Source organism: Cannabis sativa, chromosome 6 (genome assembly GCF_029168945.1).
Source record: "Cannabis sativa cultivar Pink pepper isolate KNU-18-1 chromosome 6, ASM2916894v1, whole genome shotgun sequence".
NCBI lineage: Eukaryota > Viridiplantae > Streptophyta > Magnoliopsida > Rosales > Cannabaceae > Cannabis > Cannabis sativa.
Genome location: NC_083606.1, coordinates 71,492,928 through 71,508,973, shown reverse-complemented (window position 1 = coordinate 71,508,973; position 16,046 = coordinate 71,492,928). Strand labels below are relative to the sequence as shown.

At 26.9% G+C, this 16,046-nt stretch overlaps 1 protein-coding gene and 1 long non-coding RNA gene across 2 annotated transcripts; one reads left to right on the top strand and one right to left on the bottom strand.

Moving 5' to 3' along the window:
- Positions 1-238: 238 nt before the first annotated feature.
- LOC133039401 (uncharacterized) lies at positions 239-1,064 on the bottom strand. The gene is made up of 2 exons (XM_061118292.1): positions 586-1,064; positions 239-488 (listed from the first exon to the last, which is right to left on the bottom strand). The coding sequence occupies exons 1-2, from the start codon at positions 1,062-1,064 to the stop codon at positions 239-241; spliced, it is 729 nt and encodes a 242-aa protein (XP_060974275.1).
- Positions 1,065-1,706: 642 nt separating this feature from the next.
- Positions 1,707-3,773, top strand: LOC115704853 (uncharacterized). Its single transcript, XR_009688514.1, has 2 exons — positions 1,707-2,335; positions 2,981-3,773. It is a non-coding gene; the product is annotated as an uncharacterized LOC115704853 (long non-coding RNA).
- The last annotated feature ends 12,273 nt before the right edge of the window (positions 3,774-16,046 follow it).

Genomic DNA, 16,046 nt, shown 5'->3' with positions numbered 1-16,046 from the left:
CACGCGCGCGGTCTTTGAAGCTTCATTCAGATCGTCTGTTTTTGGCCAACATCAACCCAAAGAACCTTGCAATGAGACTCCCTACTCCTCAAAGAAAAAAAAAAGAAAAAGAAAAATAATAAAATTATTTTTTTTAAAAAAAAAATTAGTTTTATAGACACCTCATCAAATTTAGGTAACATGTGACTAAAAAAAATATTTGGATAATTTAGGTTAGAGCCAGTACCTCATCAAACAATCAGTTTTGAAATGAGTTTGGAGAACAAAATGTTCCATCTTCTCTTAATCTTATATCATTTATACTCTTATTTAATTTCTTCTTTTTATTCTCAGAGGTTGTCTCTGCAATTTGTTTTTCTTTCTCCATTTTATTAAAATATTTTTGAGCATGGCTAGCCACTTGGACTGGAGTTCTTGTACCACCAAGTAAAGTAGATATTTCTGTCCAATTACCAGAACCAAACTTACTCATCCCTTGTAAAAAAATCCTACAAATATAAAACACTAAGCATTATTAGTTTTTGATAATACATGTTTGAGAAGTAAATAACAATAATATAGTATTTTAGGTGTATAACTACTTACATGTGTTCTTTTACAGTCCAACGACCATGGTTTGAAGAGGTTGATTTTCGTTTGCGAGTTGAAAGAGTTTCTTGTTGTTGATATTCTATAGCCGGCGCAGGAGTGTGAGTGAGAATAGGAAATGTATGTGTTGTCGTTACCATTTGTGCATCTTGCTTGTTGTTACTTTGGTCCCAACCACTCTCACTACTATAATCCAAATAATAATCAGTAGGATAAGTAAGTTTAGGTACTAATTGAGGTGTATAACAAAATTGGTAGGGTTGTTGGTTGTAATCATTACTTTGGTCCCAATTACCACTCTCACTACTCATGTTCAAATAATAAGGCTTGTTCATTTCAGGCACTAGATGAGATGTGTAGAAACCTTGGTAGTTGGTGCTAGTAGTCGAGGTATCACTCCAAGAACTACTACTCGCCTTTATCTCATGATTAGGTTTAACTTCGATTAGGTTTGAAGAATTCCTCAGGGAGATCATCGAGGCCTATGCCATCATCTTGAATAATTATTTTATCAGGTTCATTAGATTGATCTTGTTGTTGTTTATTTTCAATAGGAGACGATATGATTTCTAATAATTCTTTTATAATGCTTCTTTGAAGATCACCAAAGAACTACTATTTGTCTTTGTCTCATGAAAGGTGTTCAACTTCTTGATTAGGTTTGAAGAATTCCTCTGGGAGATCATCGAGGCCTATGCCATCATCTTGAATAATTATCTGACTAACTTCATTGGATTGATCTTGTTGTTGTTCATTTTCGGTAGGAGACGATTTGATTTCTAATAATTCTTTTGTGATGCTTGTTTGAAGATCACTCGAAGAACTACTATTCTTCTTTGTCTCGTGATCATGTTCAACTTCTTGATTAGGTTCGAAGAATTCCTTAGTGGATATCATCTAAGCCTATGCCATCATCTTGAATAATTATTTCATTAGCGTCATCGGAATGATCTTGTTGTTGTTGATTTTCCAGGAATTGGAATTCATCTAGGTCACCCAAATCAACATCCTTCCAACTGAAATTTGGGTGAGTAAAGATGTGATTGGGTATCCAATTAGTAGAACCATCATCAAAATTTCCATCAAAAAAGATTTCCGTTGTGACAATATCATCCATTGTGAGTAGGTTTAGTTTTGAGTATGATTTAATATTAATTGTAAATTAATATTGTAGGTAATACAACTCAACTCAACTTACTTTCAAAAGTATGTTTTGGTCTCATCTATTTATATACGTACACAAATCCTAATTCTATACATATTACAATACTAAGATATTATTTAATCCTAATTCTATTCTTATTATAATTACGTTAATTATACACGATTGGATAAAATACTAAATTTGAAATTCATATTTTTTTAGAGAATTTACCTTTTAAAAGTTTTTTTCTACTTTTACGGTTTTTATTTTTGGTTTTCATTTTTATAGTTTGTCTTTTTTATTTTTACTTTAAAATTAATTTTTTGAATTTATTTTTATTGAATCACACTCCATTTTCTCACCAAACTTCACTCTGTTCATCTTAGTCTTCCGTCTTCTTACTGTAATGGCTGTTCTCTTCGTCAATCATCCCAGCACTATAATTTTGTTCTTCAAAATCCCAAATCATAACCCAAATCACAAAATTGCAACCCAAATCCTTTAATTACATTTATATAGAAACCCACGTTGCAATCCTAAATCACCATTGAGAAATCTACTACAGAACAAGAAGAACAAGTTGAGTTTGTTTAGCTCAATCAGGTAAGTCTTCCTTGACACGAATCAAACAATTAATATAAAGCTTTAATGAATTTCAATCTCTTTTTTTGTTTTTATTATTTCCCTAATTGTTATAGCAAACAATTTTTAAAATTGAATTATAAAAAATAGATTTATACATTGCAGATGAATTAAAATATCAATATTTTGATTACCCATATTATGAATGTGACATTGTAATTTATTGTGAATGTGTTTATTATGGACTTGATCGAGTTTAAAGTATTATACAGTCATTTAATTTAGATTTTACAAGATCAATATATTAATGATCCTAGTATGTTGGTTTGTTTGCTATTATAGATCGACCACCAGGTGTTTGGTGTATTGTCTTAGTGGATAATGTTAGTGTTTTTGTTTGCATTTTTTATACCACTATTCTATTGGCTTTTGCATAGTATTTTTGTTTTTGGTTTATTGTCTTTAGTGGATAATGTTAGTGTTTTGTCTTGCATACACAAATTTAGACTGTATAACAAGTTGGATGGCTTATGATTACTATCTTTAACCATAGATCCAAGTTGAAAATTTCTCTGCATTAATGTCTCAATGTTCAAAATCATTGCAATATACTTTTTCAATTGTTCTTTATATCTTATGCAAATTTGAAGTTTGTTGTTATTTCAGGAAGGAAAATTTAATTGATAGTTTGCTTGTGGTTAATTTTGACTATCATTATCTTCTTTCTCCATTCAACCATTCATTAGTATTGGCAATAGTTTGACTATTTTCATCATCATCATCATCTTTCCTTTGATCAACTCTTTAAGCTTCAAAGCTAATTCAAGGTGAGAAATTAAATCTAAAAAGATTATATCCTCCAACTCTTATTTGGTTAGAGGCTGTCTTTTTATCTTGTGTAATTTTAAAGAATGAAAATGGTTCACACAAAGGTTTTCTTCATGATCTCTTCCGTCTCATTTCGCTCCCCTTCCTTCTGCTTCTACTTCTTGTGTTGAAGTAATGATTTCAAGACCTGATTTTGATGTGTAATGTCAAAGATGTACGCCTACCTAGCCTACTTATTTACTATATTAATATGCAATAGCAACACAAATTTGTGGACATGAGAATGACCAAAAGTATCCATGTCAATATTAAGTTGTTGTAAACCACCCCATGCATGTTAAATATAGAATACTTGTAATTATGATTCAATCAGCATTGATATTTAAGGCTCAACTAGATTAAAGTTTGTGGGTTAATTTTTCGAGGGAAAACAGATTGTGAGAAAGAGAGAATTATGAGCTGTTTAGAGAGAGAGATGAGTTGCCCTTGAGTGTTATGTAATGGTGTGAGTTCAATTGCAGAAGCAAAGCTTCTCAAGATTGTGTAATTGGAACTGTTGTAATCTCTCATTAAATATCAGCTAATAAAGATTCTCTAAAGCCATTGTTGTGGCTGTTTTCTGGCCGGTGGATATTACCTTGTTCGAACCTTGTTAAATTTGTGTGTTCTTAATGCTTGTTTTAAGATCTTGTTACTGGTTTTATATTTGCTGCATTACATTACAGTGTTTGTTGTTGATTTGGTTTCATTGATCATTGTCTTGTTTATAGATAAGATACCTTCATTAGTTTTATTAATCAAAAAGAACCATCTTATGTATTTGAAACTGAAACCAAAAAGATTATCACATCAAGAAAACCAAGTAGTCACTCAGAGGATTTTTAGACCACTATTAGCACCAGATTTGATATGGACAATAACCAAATGCTTCATCCCAATAGTGTTGTTCTTAATGATATCAACAAGAAGAAGCTTGTTCAATTTTCACATCTTTTATTTCAAAAACTTGCTCTAATTGATGATTACTATGTTCCTGGTTTTGGCTTCATGAATTTCGGTTCTATATGAAAATCTTATTCATTATTATGTATCATAATGAAGTCAAAAAACAGAGAAAATCCCAATAAAAATATGGATGGCTTTCTTAATATTTTTATATTCCAAAAAATAATATTAATAAGTATAAAAATAATATTAAAAATTAATTTTCAAGAACATTGTTTATTCCTCTAAAAAATTACAGAGAAATTATTAGTCAAAAATTGGATAATCCACTTGTATGCAAACAGAGTGTGAAATATAAATATTTTACCATTTCAACCACTCAGTCAATTGAAAATTACGATAAAATTTTACAATACTTTCTTGTATTATACAATATTTTCTTTAAATTTTGCAAAACAAAAAAAAAAAAGATAAAATTTCCAAACAACTGTTTCAGAACTTACATTTTTTTTAGAATAAATACTTATTATTATAAATTAAATTGGTTGGTCATTTACAATAACATAATAAATAAATGGAGCGGCCATATTCGCTAGACCAGTATGCATATATTATTTATTATTAATGATAATATATATACGTATCATTTGCTATTTTACTGACCAAACAAAATAAAATTAAACTAGAAATAATTTTAGACAATTTTGACAGATTTATTTTATTTTTCCATATAAAGTTAATTTTTTTATAGTTTAAAATACAGTTGTGAGATAGAGTAAATAACAACTTCAAAACATGTTATTATGTTTCTACTACCTTGCTACATTATACATCGTCGACACCATTACTGACGAAGCCATATATAGAGAAAAAATTATATCTACTTTCTATGTTTATTAAATATGTATACAATTATTAATAATTAGCCCTTCAAAAAAAATTCCGAGATGCAAGGCTCTAGGGCCAGATGGATTTAGTAGCTTTTTCTTTTAGGATAATTGGGATATGGTTAAGGAAGACATATGTGAAGCAGTTCTCCCTTTTCTACATACTGGGAAATTACTCAAAGAGTTAAACTCCACAACTCTTACTATTGTTCCAAAAGTGAAATGCCGCGAATCGGTGAATGACTTCAGGCCAGTAGCATGTTGCAATGTTATTTAAAAAGTGGCAACTAAGATGCTAAGTACTAGACTGAGATAAGTACTACCTGAACTGATAGCACAGAACAAAAGTGGTTTCATTCAAGGTAGATATATAGCCTATAACATCATGGTTTGCCAAGACTTGGTGAAGCAATACGGGAGGAAGAATACAAGACCAAATTGTATGATCAAACTTGATCTAAGGAAGGCTTATGATACTTTAGAGTGGGATTTTTTGGAAGAAACGCTTGCAACCTTGAACTTTTTGAACAGATTTATTCAGCCATTAAGCCCTCACGAATAAAAATATTGTCTTTTAAAAAATTAAATGTAAATTTTTTAATTTAATAATTATAGGCCAAAATAGTAGAAAAGCCCCCACAAAATTAGATAAATTTAGTAAGAGTGATATAATGTAGTTATAAATATTTTTTTATGATAAATAAGCCTTCACAAAGTAAAAATCTTGAGTCCGTCACTGATTTATGGTAAACATTTTATTTTTGTCCTTATGTAGGCATAGTTTTAAATTCATAGATATTTAATCTAAGAATCGTAAATTTATGAGTGCATATAAATAGTTAAAACCATACATATAACTATACGATAAGCGAAGTGAGATTATTGTTAAATATTTAATTAGCTCATTTTTTTTTGCCAAAATTTATGTATATGGCTTTCACAATTGTTGGAGTACACTTTGCTTATTAAATGTGCCTTTAGTTTAGAAAAAAGGTAACTGAATTTGTTAAAGTAATATTTTCTATAAATTAAGTTGTCCCATGCAATTGAATGGGAGACATAGACATCATCAATATCAATATTGTCATCATCACTTATCAAAATTAATGGAGACTTTTTCAGTTTTGTCCTTATTTTTTGACCTCATAATTTTATGTCCTCAAAAACAAACAAAAAAGAAATCAGCTTCGTTAGGATATTATTGGACAAGTGATTTGTAGTGAAAAAAACGTCATCTATCTCAAAATTATGAGGTCAAAAAATAAGGACATAAAATATTAGAAAAAAATAATAATTCAAGTGATAGTGTTGGATTTGGAAAGACACATTATTGTCCTCTTTTTGATATTAAAAAAAGTATATATATATTAGAGAAATTATATTATATAATTCTTAAAAATAAGTGTATCAATGGTTTTTTTTTAAAAAAAAATTAGAAATAATTATAAATTATTTATATAACAGTGTATATATATCACATATATTTAATAGAATATTTTATAAATTTTTAAAAAATTCAAATAATTTAGAATACCAAAATAAGATTCAAAAAATTTATTGTAAGTATGTTTTTTTATTCTATACTCACGTGAAACAAATTATTTGAAAACTATTTCTTTTTACTGTAAACTAATTTATTTTTTTTTAAAAAAAAATAAAAAATAAAACCAAAGGTAGAATAATTTAAATATATAAATTTACACTATAATATTAAAAAAGAATTAGAATTTAGAGTTTGTTTGGTTGTGTTTTTAATTTTCAGTTTTTAAAATTGTGTTTTTAAAAGTGAGAATAAAAAATAATTTTTTGTTATTTTAAAAATTTAATGGTGTTTGGCACATATATTTTAAAACTATTTTTAATTTTTTTCTTATTAAAAAAAATTAATATTTCAACACCATACCATACTATGAACCCATTCGGGTCCGGGTCTAGGATCCGAGTATGTGAGCAAAAATATAAACTATAATATGAGACAAAAAAATAGTTTTTGAAAATTGAAAACAACATTTTGATGTTTTTTAAAACTCAGTTTTTAAAAAATTTTACCAAACAATTCCTATTAGTTTTTAAAAACTATTTTATGTTCTTAAAAACTGAAAACAATTTTTAAGTTATGAAGTCAAACAGTCCCTTAACTGTTCAAATTTCAAAAATACAAAGTAAGTGTATGAATATTCTCAAATTCAGAGTTGCATTGGATAGATACTCCATATCTTTTTGTTGTTGCTTGCTAAACTCTAGATTGAGAAGTTTTACTCCAAATGAAATAATAATAAGAAACCTTTCTTTCTTATTAAAAATAGAAAAAGAAAAAGAAAATGAAAAGGATAGATGTTTTGAAAAGGAGAAAGTAATAGTATTGCTCAATAATTGATTATCATGATGTAAAACTTTGGGAGCTTCTACATAAAATCAACTCTTTAAAATGGTGTACTCAAGGGTCCCTAAATATAGGTGGGTTAAGTTTATAATTAGCACTCACATTTTTTGGAAGTACAAAATAAAGAATGAAAAGTTTATTTATTTAAGTAAAATTAAGTATATTTTAAATAACAAATATTTATAACTTAATTAGTTGGGGTATATGACACATTATATAATAATAGTGGGGATTTGAGTCCAAAGATACTTTTTTTTTAATATATTTTTTTTATATATATTTTTAGAAAGGTCCCAAAATTTAATTTTAATTTTGGGAAATTGCCGTACATATTTTTTTTTAATTTTTTTTTTCAAATTTACGGTTTGTGTTTCTAAAGTGGTTGCAACGCTAGTTGCAATAGGAGTTTCTATATAATTTTTTGTTACAATTTAAGTTGCAGCGCTAGTTGCAATAAGAGTTTCTGTAAACTGTTTTGAAGTGTAAAAATGAAAAAAAAAAATCCTTTAATTTTTACTGATATTTAGAGATATTTTAATTTTTATTTTAATTTAAGATATTCTGTAAAAAATTTAGAAATTTAAAATAATTTATAAAATAGAAAGCATTATTCAAACTAGTGACAGTTCCAAAAAATTTGTTAGCGGGGCAAAAGATTTAGGAAAAATAAATAGTACATTCCTTTAAAATGGTGTTTATGTAGACTTGCTATTTATTTCAGCATCTAAGAGAGCTTTTCATTCTAATATTTTTTCATGATCGTGTACATTACAACTATTTAAGATCACCTATAAGTTTTAAAAAAAATTCTAAATAGTTTTCTGTAGCAAATAATAAGCTTCAAATAGTTGTTTACTACGCGCATAAGAAAAACAGTCGCGCATACAACAAAATACTTATATTTTATTTTTAGCATTGTAAACTACTTATGCGCGACTGTTTTTCTTATGCTAAAAATAGATAAGTATTTTATTTTTACAGGCCTGTAAAAAAATTCTCTTGAATGTCGAAATAGATATAGGCCTGTAAAAACCTCCATTTAACAAGGTTTACTACAGATCCACTTACCCAAAATTTAAAATCTATTATATAACTTATTTTTAATGTAAAAAACCATTAGTACACTGGAAAAATTCTCAAAATTTATAATTAAGGTCAATGTTCAAAATTTTGACCCTCAATTTGTTTAGAACTTTTTCCTAAAAAAACATGGAAAAAAAATAGATAAATACTAAGGGGTATCTTAACATGCCAATAATCACTATAGTGGGTCATAGGATATTGAAATATATAGTTGGTCATAAGATAAAAATTTTTTTGAGCCTTAGAAAAAAAAATATATAATCTTTTTTCTTGCCTGCACGTTATATATCATTATTGGTATATTTTAATATAGAATTTAACACTTTTAATTTTATAAATTAGATAGAAACCGCTAATTAATTATAAGACCTTAATAAATAACAATGCTAAAAAAATAATATATTGGTCAATAATTAACACGTGTGTACATTCACCCATAATTTTTGGTGTGATATTAGTGGTTGGACATATTTAGATAGCGACAGGGGATTCGTATCACCCTTTCACGAATCACGAGCCCCATACTTTCAATTATGCCCCTCTCTCTCTCTCTCTACAATAATTCACATACTTGAATTGAACATTTTTGAGTGATGTCCACTCCAAATGCTTCTTTTCTTTCATAATTGTTCTAAAGAAATAAAAACAAAAAACTTTTTAAATATATGGAAATTATTTTATATATCATTTTTTTTTAATTTACAGTTTGCGTTGCTTCGGTAATTACTCTGATAGTTTTGATGTGAATTGTTATGTAAATTTTAGTTGTAATTTAAGTTACTTCAATAGTTACTATATAAATTTTTGTAAAAATATAAAAAAAATGTTTTAAAATATAAAAATAAAATAAATCCTAAAAAAATTAAATAATTATTTATACGAACATAAAATAATATGAAAACAAAAATTTAATAATTTTTTTTTAATTAATTTGGTTGTTTTAATATTGACATGTGTTTATAATTTTATGGGATATATAAATAGAACTTTCTTAAGAAACTTAGAAAACAAATTAAAGAATAAGTTTTTTTTAAAAAAAACTCATTGAAATAAATCACTAGAAATTATAACATTAGCTTCATTTAAATAATACAAAGTAGATAGTATAATATGTATATATAGATATATAATATTAATTAGGGATATTTTGCCAACTTTTGAGATATTATAATAAGTTGTCAAAATTAATTTTTAAATATTTTTGTTGCATGTATAAGATTTTTTTTTTTTAAATAAACATAAATATAAAAAATATATTATAATAAAATAGTTGAGTGAAGGAATTGTTAGTAATAATAAAATAGTTGAGTGAAGGAATTGTTAGTAATGCAGTTACATACCTTGTATAATAGTTGAGTGTCTAAGTTATGAGATTAAATAAACCTGCTGTAACAATTTTTATTGTTGTGTCTTTTGAGAAGTAGATGAAAATGAATATAAGTGTGCTTAAGAAAAATTGTAATGTTGCAATTTTTTTTTTTTTTCGACTTGTTTTTTTTTACTAATCCTAGTCATGTCTCCAATAAAAGAGACGTCCGATTAGATTTCTGGCTATTATTTTAGCTGACTGCTATTAATAAAATTTCATAATATATTAAAAAAGATAAATAAAATATATGAACTTTTTAGTATATTAAATTTTATTTTAATAAAATTGTATGATTTATTGATAAATAATTATTAATAGTATATTAAATTTTATTCTAAATAAACTTTGTACAAATTTTGTTTTAGTATGCATTATTCTAAAATAGATGAACTAATAATCATACATCAAAATGAGGTCGGGACTGGTTTTGTCGCACGTGGTTGTGATGGCCGATTAATTGAGGTGTTTTCAACTATTTCTTCTGTCAGTTGCCGACCCGAAATTGTAGAGGTTCTAAGTGTCAAAGAGGCACTTAGTTGGATAAAGAAGAATAACAAGTCAAATGTCATTTTAGAGACGGATTGCATCTTAGTTGTTCAAGCTATTCTTAGTTCGTTATCTATGCCTTCTATTTTTAGTTTATTTGTTCAAGATTGTCAATTTATTTTATCTTCTTTAAGTAATGTTTCTATTAGTCATGTTAAACGGTCTGCTAACAAAGTCGTGCACTGTATGACACGTGGTGTTTGTTATTGATTAGGTCGTCGTTTTACTGAAAGTGATGTTTCCCTTACTCTTCAGTCTATTATTTTAGCAGATGTTTCTGTCTAATAAAGATTATTTTTTTTAATAAAAAATAATCATACATCAAAATAATTTATGATTTTATTTTTAAAATAATAGATTTTTATTAATTTTTTTAATATTATAAAGACATTAATCATTATTTTCTCACCATTATTTGGGAGCTAGTACTACATATTTGGTATAATAATAGTGAGATAAGATTTTCATCAACAATTTCTAAAAATCGAATAAGATATTAGACCGTAGCTTGTTCTGGATTTTATAAATCTTATCAACAATTTCTAAAAATAGAATAAGATATTGGATTGATTTTATAGAGCTAATTTTCTTACTTATTTATAAAAGGTAAAGATCACATAACCAAAACTTTTTCCATCTCATTTTTATAGAAACTAATCAAATTGAGGAAGATTCTAGAGTATGTAATGTCGTTTTCTAAAGAAAATTGAAGAAAATCAAGATATTACAACTCTATTGTAATACAATACAAGGACCAACAAAGAGATTAAATAAATGTTACAACAACATAATATTCAATATATATATACACTATATATTATATATAAGAAATGTAGAAGAAAATAAGAACACATGTAATATAATATATATAGCAAGAGAATAATATATATATAAATATATGTATATACTCACTCACAACCTTGAGTGTAGAATAGTAGGGATCACCATGACTTGAACAAGGTATTACACCTTTGTCCAAAAGCTTATTTCCCCCTATCTCTAAGCACTAAGGGAACTCTCTAGGAAATAGCTTTGGGAATTATCAAGCCTTAGGGTTTTCTAGCAAAGTGCTTTCTTGATAGAAAACTTCATCATCTTACAAATGAGCACCAAAGACCTCATTTTATAATGTATAGGTGATCACTTAGAATTCAAAATACACAACACTCATTTCTCTCATATAAATGAGTATTAATATAGTTTGTAACAACTATATTTCATACCATTTGAATCCTATCATCAAATTATGTAACAACCATTTTATTACACTAATAATGTGTGATCAACACATGAGTTACAAGTGACAATAAATTGTAACTCCTCTCCAAGTTACAACATGTAGGTTACAAAAGTGTAGGTTATAAAATCATAGGTTACACATTTATTTACCATACACTTAATATATATTATTCACATATATTTATCACATTTTAATCTACTTTATTATTATATTATAAAATAATATAACAATCCCCCACTAGATTAAAATGTGTGACACACTTGTAACACACTTGTAACATTTATTTAATCAATCAAAATATTATATCAAAATATAACATTCCCCCACTTTGATTGAATAAATATACACTTTTAAAGAAGTCTTGCTTAGGTGTATTAGGTAAAATGTCTTTCGACTTGAATTTTACCTTAGTGTAGTTACCACAAAGTTTGATGAAATTTTGGTTGCCGTAGCATTGAACCACTATCCCTTTAATACAAACCGGTGATAACACACACACCCTCGCTAATGCTCACTTGAGACCGCATGTCTCGCTCTTGCACCGTTAATGGCCATGTGCAAAATTCCAATTCATGGACTCTCTAGAGAATAACTCCCAATTCTCATAAGAGGCGGCACCACCTCTAGTCCATATAGGTAGAGTTTTAGTGTCTCACCACTCTTTAGACACTTCTTAAGCTTAAGTGAGTTTTCTTAAGCTTAAGCTCCATTAAAAAACCTTTTGGTTTTAGCCCTCAATTTTCACAACATGTACTCATCCATAGATGGGACAATTGAGTACCACATTCACTCTATTGACTTGTTATTACCTATTGAACTTAAGACTAGATTTTTACTAGTGTTAAGATAGGTTACCATCAATGAGCAAAACGCTAAGGGAGTTTAGGTCCCATCCCTCGAAAATTCATGCTTTAATCTTGTACGGAGATTAAGCGATTTGTTATAACCTCTCACTATTGATTCCATGTGAATCATGCATGTATGCCAAAAATATAGTGTTCACTTTGTGACCACTTTTCTCCTTAAGTACTTAAGCTTTGAAAATTTAATCATAAAAGATTAATTTTCACACAACTCAAATTCTCAATAATTTTGATACCATGCATATCAAAATTAAACACTAATTTAGACACCAAACATGTCTAAATTATACTTTATTTTAAGACACCAAACATGTCTTAAACTTTTCATATTGGAGTATCACCCTCACACTTTCACATTTCACTATCAAGATAATATCTTGATTTTAAAAAATAGAAGACCACTTTGTCTCTATAATTTTTCTTAAATTTAATTTCCTTCTTGAAATTATTTTTACCAAAAATTTGACACCAAATATGTCAATATTTTCACTTATGCACATTGTGGCTCACCCCCACATTTCTAGCATAGTGTATATAAAATAAGTTAATCAACAATGTCTCAACACATTGTGGCTCACCCCCACATTTCTAGCATAGTGTATATAAAATATCACTTTTGTGTATTTCCTCTTGAAATGACTTTTTAAGGTCACCTTAAAAAATATCATTTGACATTTTTAATTTTCTCAATAAATCTAAAATGTCAAACTCACATTACTACTCATAAAATAATGTGATTATTTTTACCATAATTTTAAAGCTATCTCCTCATTGAGATTAGCCCAAAATTATACCAAAGTTAACAAAATTCTCATCAATTTTGTTCACAACTTTGATTATTTAAGATTCCAAATTGCTTCACTATTTTTTGAATCCACATTGATTCATTTACTTTTGAGTCCAAAATTGCTCTTCCAATTTATGGCTCATTTCACAAGTTTGGATTCACTTTTAATCCATTTGTTCTTGCTTATGACAATGCAAGTCCAATAAAAGTGTAACTCTCATAGTCCACTTTCTCTTATCTCAAATATGAGATGATTATCTCTTATAACCCAATAAAAGATGTAACTTCTCAAAAGCCATATTTTATTATCTCATAAAGTGAGATGTTCACTACCAAATTGAAAAGAATTTAAAATATTCTTTATTCACAAAATAGATGATTATAATTCTCACAATAATAATAAACACTATTTTATTATTATCAATATTATTATCATGCTATGTAACTCATATATTAATATAATATGTATGTTACTAATCAACATTTTATATGTAACATACACATGAGATCAATATTAAATTCACAATATATATGTTACATATCTCATATATATATATAACATATATATTATAATATACATATATATCATATACACATAATATATACATTAATTACACAACTATATATGTTACATACCTCACACATATATAACATATATATACACATTAATATACATGATATATATTATATACACATATATAACATATATAACATATATTATGTATGCATGTCTCATATAAATATATAAAAATAATTATTTCTACATATTTAATCTCACTAATATATATTATATCTCATGCTCTACATATATATAATATATATTACTCATATATATACATGTTATATATTATATATCTCACATATATACATACAATAACATGATATAAATTTCAAATATCATATATATAATATGATATAAACACATGATCACATATATATAACTCATATATATATCATATATATTACTATCATATAAAAAATATAGTAAATCACATAATATACACCACCATGCTCACCCATGAATGGTTTTCACATATAATCTCTTATCCTTGTGTTCTCACACTTGATTTATCACCTCTTCCATTGAAAAGGGATAAGCTTTTGATTGTTAGAGATATTATTACAATGGAAGAAAATCAAGATATTACAACTCTATTGTAATACAATACAAGGACCAACAAAGAGATTAAATAAATGTTACAACAACATAATATTCAATATATATATACACTATATATTATATATAAGAAATGTAGAAGAAGATAAGAACACATGTAATATAATATATATAGCAAGAGAATAATATATATATAAATATATGTATATACTCACTCACAACCTTGAGTGTAGAATAGTAGGGATCACCATGACTTGAACAAGGTATTACACCTTTGTCCAAAAGCTTATTTTCCCCTATCTCTAAGCACTAAGGGAACTCTCTAGGAAATAGCTTTGGGAATTATCAAGCCTTAGGGTTTTCTAGCAAAGTGTTTTCTTGATAGAAAACTTCATCATCTTACAAATGAGCACCAAAGACCTCCTTTTATAATGTATAGGTGATCACTTAGAATTCAAAATACACAACACTCATTTCTCTCATATAAATGAGTATTAATATAGTTTGTAACAACTATATTTCATACCATTTGAATCCTATCATCAAATTATGTAACAACCATTTTATTACACTAATAATGTGTGATCAACACATGAGTTACAAGTGACAACAAATTGTAACTCCTCTCCAAGTTACAACATGTAGGTTACAAAAGTGTAGGTTATAAAATCATAGGTTACACATTTATTTACCATACACTTAATATATATTATTCACATATATTTATCACATTTTAATCTACTTTATTATTATATTATAAAATAATATAACATGTCTAATACTATTTTTGGTATTATATCGCTATTGGTGTAATTAAATATCAAATTCTATATAACTTAAAATATAATTTTTAGGGAATATCATTATTAACCAATCATGAAGTGCAATTAATGTCCAATAACAATGCTCTTTTCAAAATATTATGTAGCTCTTTCATTTGTTGTCACTTGGTAAATTAGTATCATCCTATTAATAAGCATCTTGTATCGCAATTAATCTGTTTTTTATTTTGCATAAGAACTTACTTTCGATCTGCACCTAACCTGTTTTGTCCTTAACTTACATTATCGTGTTCGAGTAGTTTCATTGATATGTTTTGCTACCCCTAATCACTACAATATATAAGGGTATTAGTGGCAAAGGGGACCCCTGCTAATAAATTTTGAATTTAAATGAGCAGGAGTTTTTTGGATTGTTTTTTAGATATCTAGAGAAAAAATAGTCCAATTTTTTTTATAGCCGTGTATGTTATTTAAGATATGCTATAAATTTTTGAGAAATTTAAAATATTTTACAATATAAAAGTAGTGTTTTCACATACGTATTAAATAAAAGAATCACGCCTGCAACAAACTCTTTGAATCTTATTTTTTTATGTGTTAATTTTTTCAAATTTATCAAAATTTTACATGAAATCTTAAATAAATATAATGTACACTACTATAAAAAAAAATTAAACTAATTTTTGTTCCAAATGCCAAAATAGATAGGGGTACATCGGTGTACTCTTTTAAAGAGTCCATGGTAAATTTTTTTTAATGAAACTAAATTATAGTTCTCTTATGGCTCGTTTGGTATGTAAGACTGGACTGATTATTATTTTAGGATTGGACGAAATTAGATTAATGTATTGAATTAATTAGATTGAATTGTGATTAGTACCACACTGTGTTTGGTGTAATAG

Bases quoted from the DNA above. Each gene is read 5' to 3' on its own strand.
- LOC133039401 (XM_061118292.1), bottom strand. From the start codon at position 1,064: ATGATCTCCCTGAGGAATTCTTCAAACCTAATCGAAGTTAAACCTAAT. The intron at 489-585 runs GTAAGTAGTTAT...TTATATTTGTAG, and splicing joins TGGACTGTAAAAGAACACAT to GATTTTTTTACAAGGGATGA.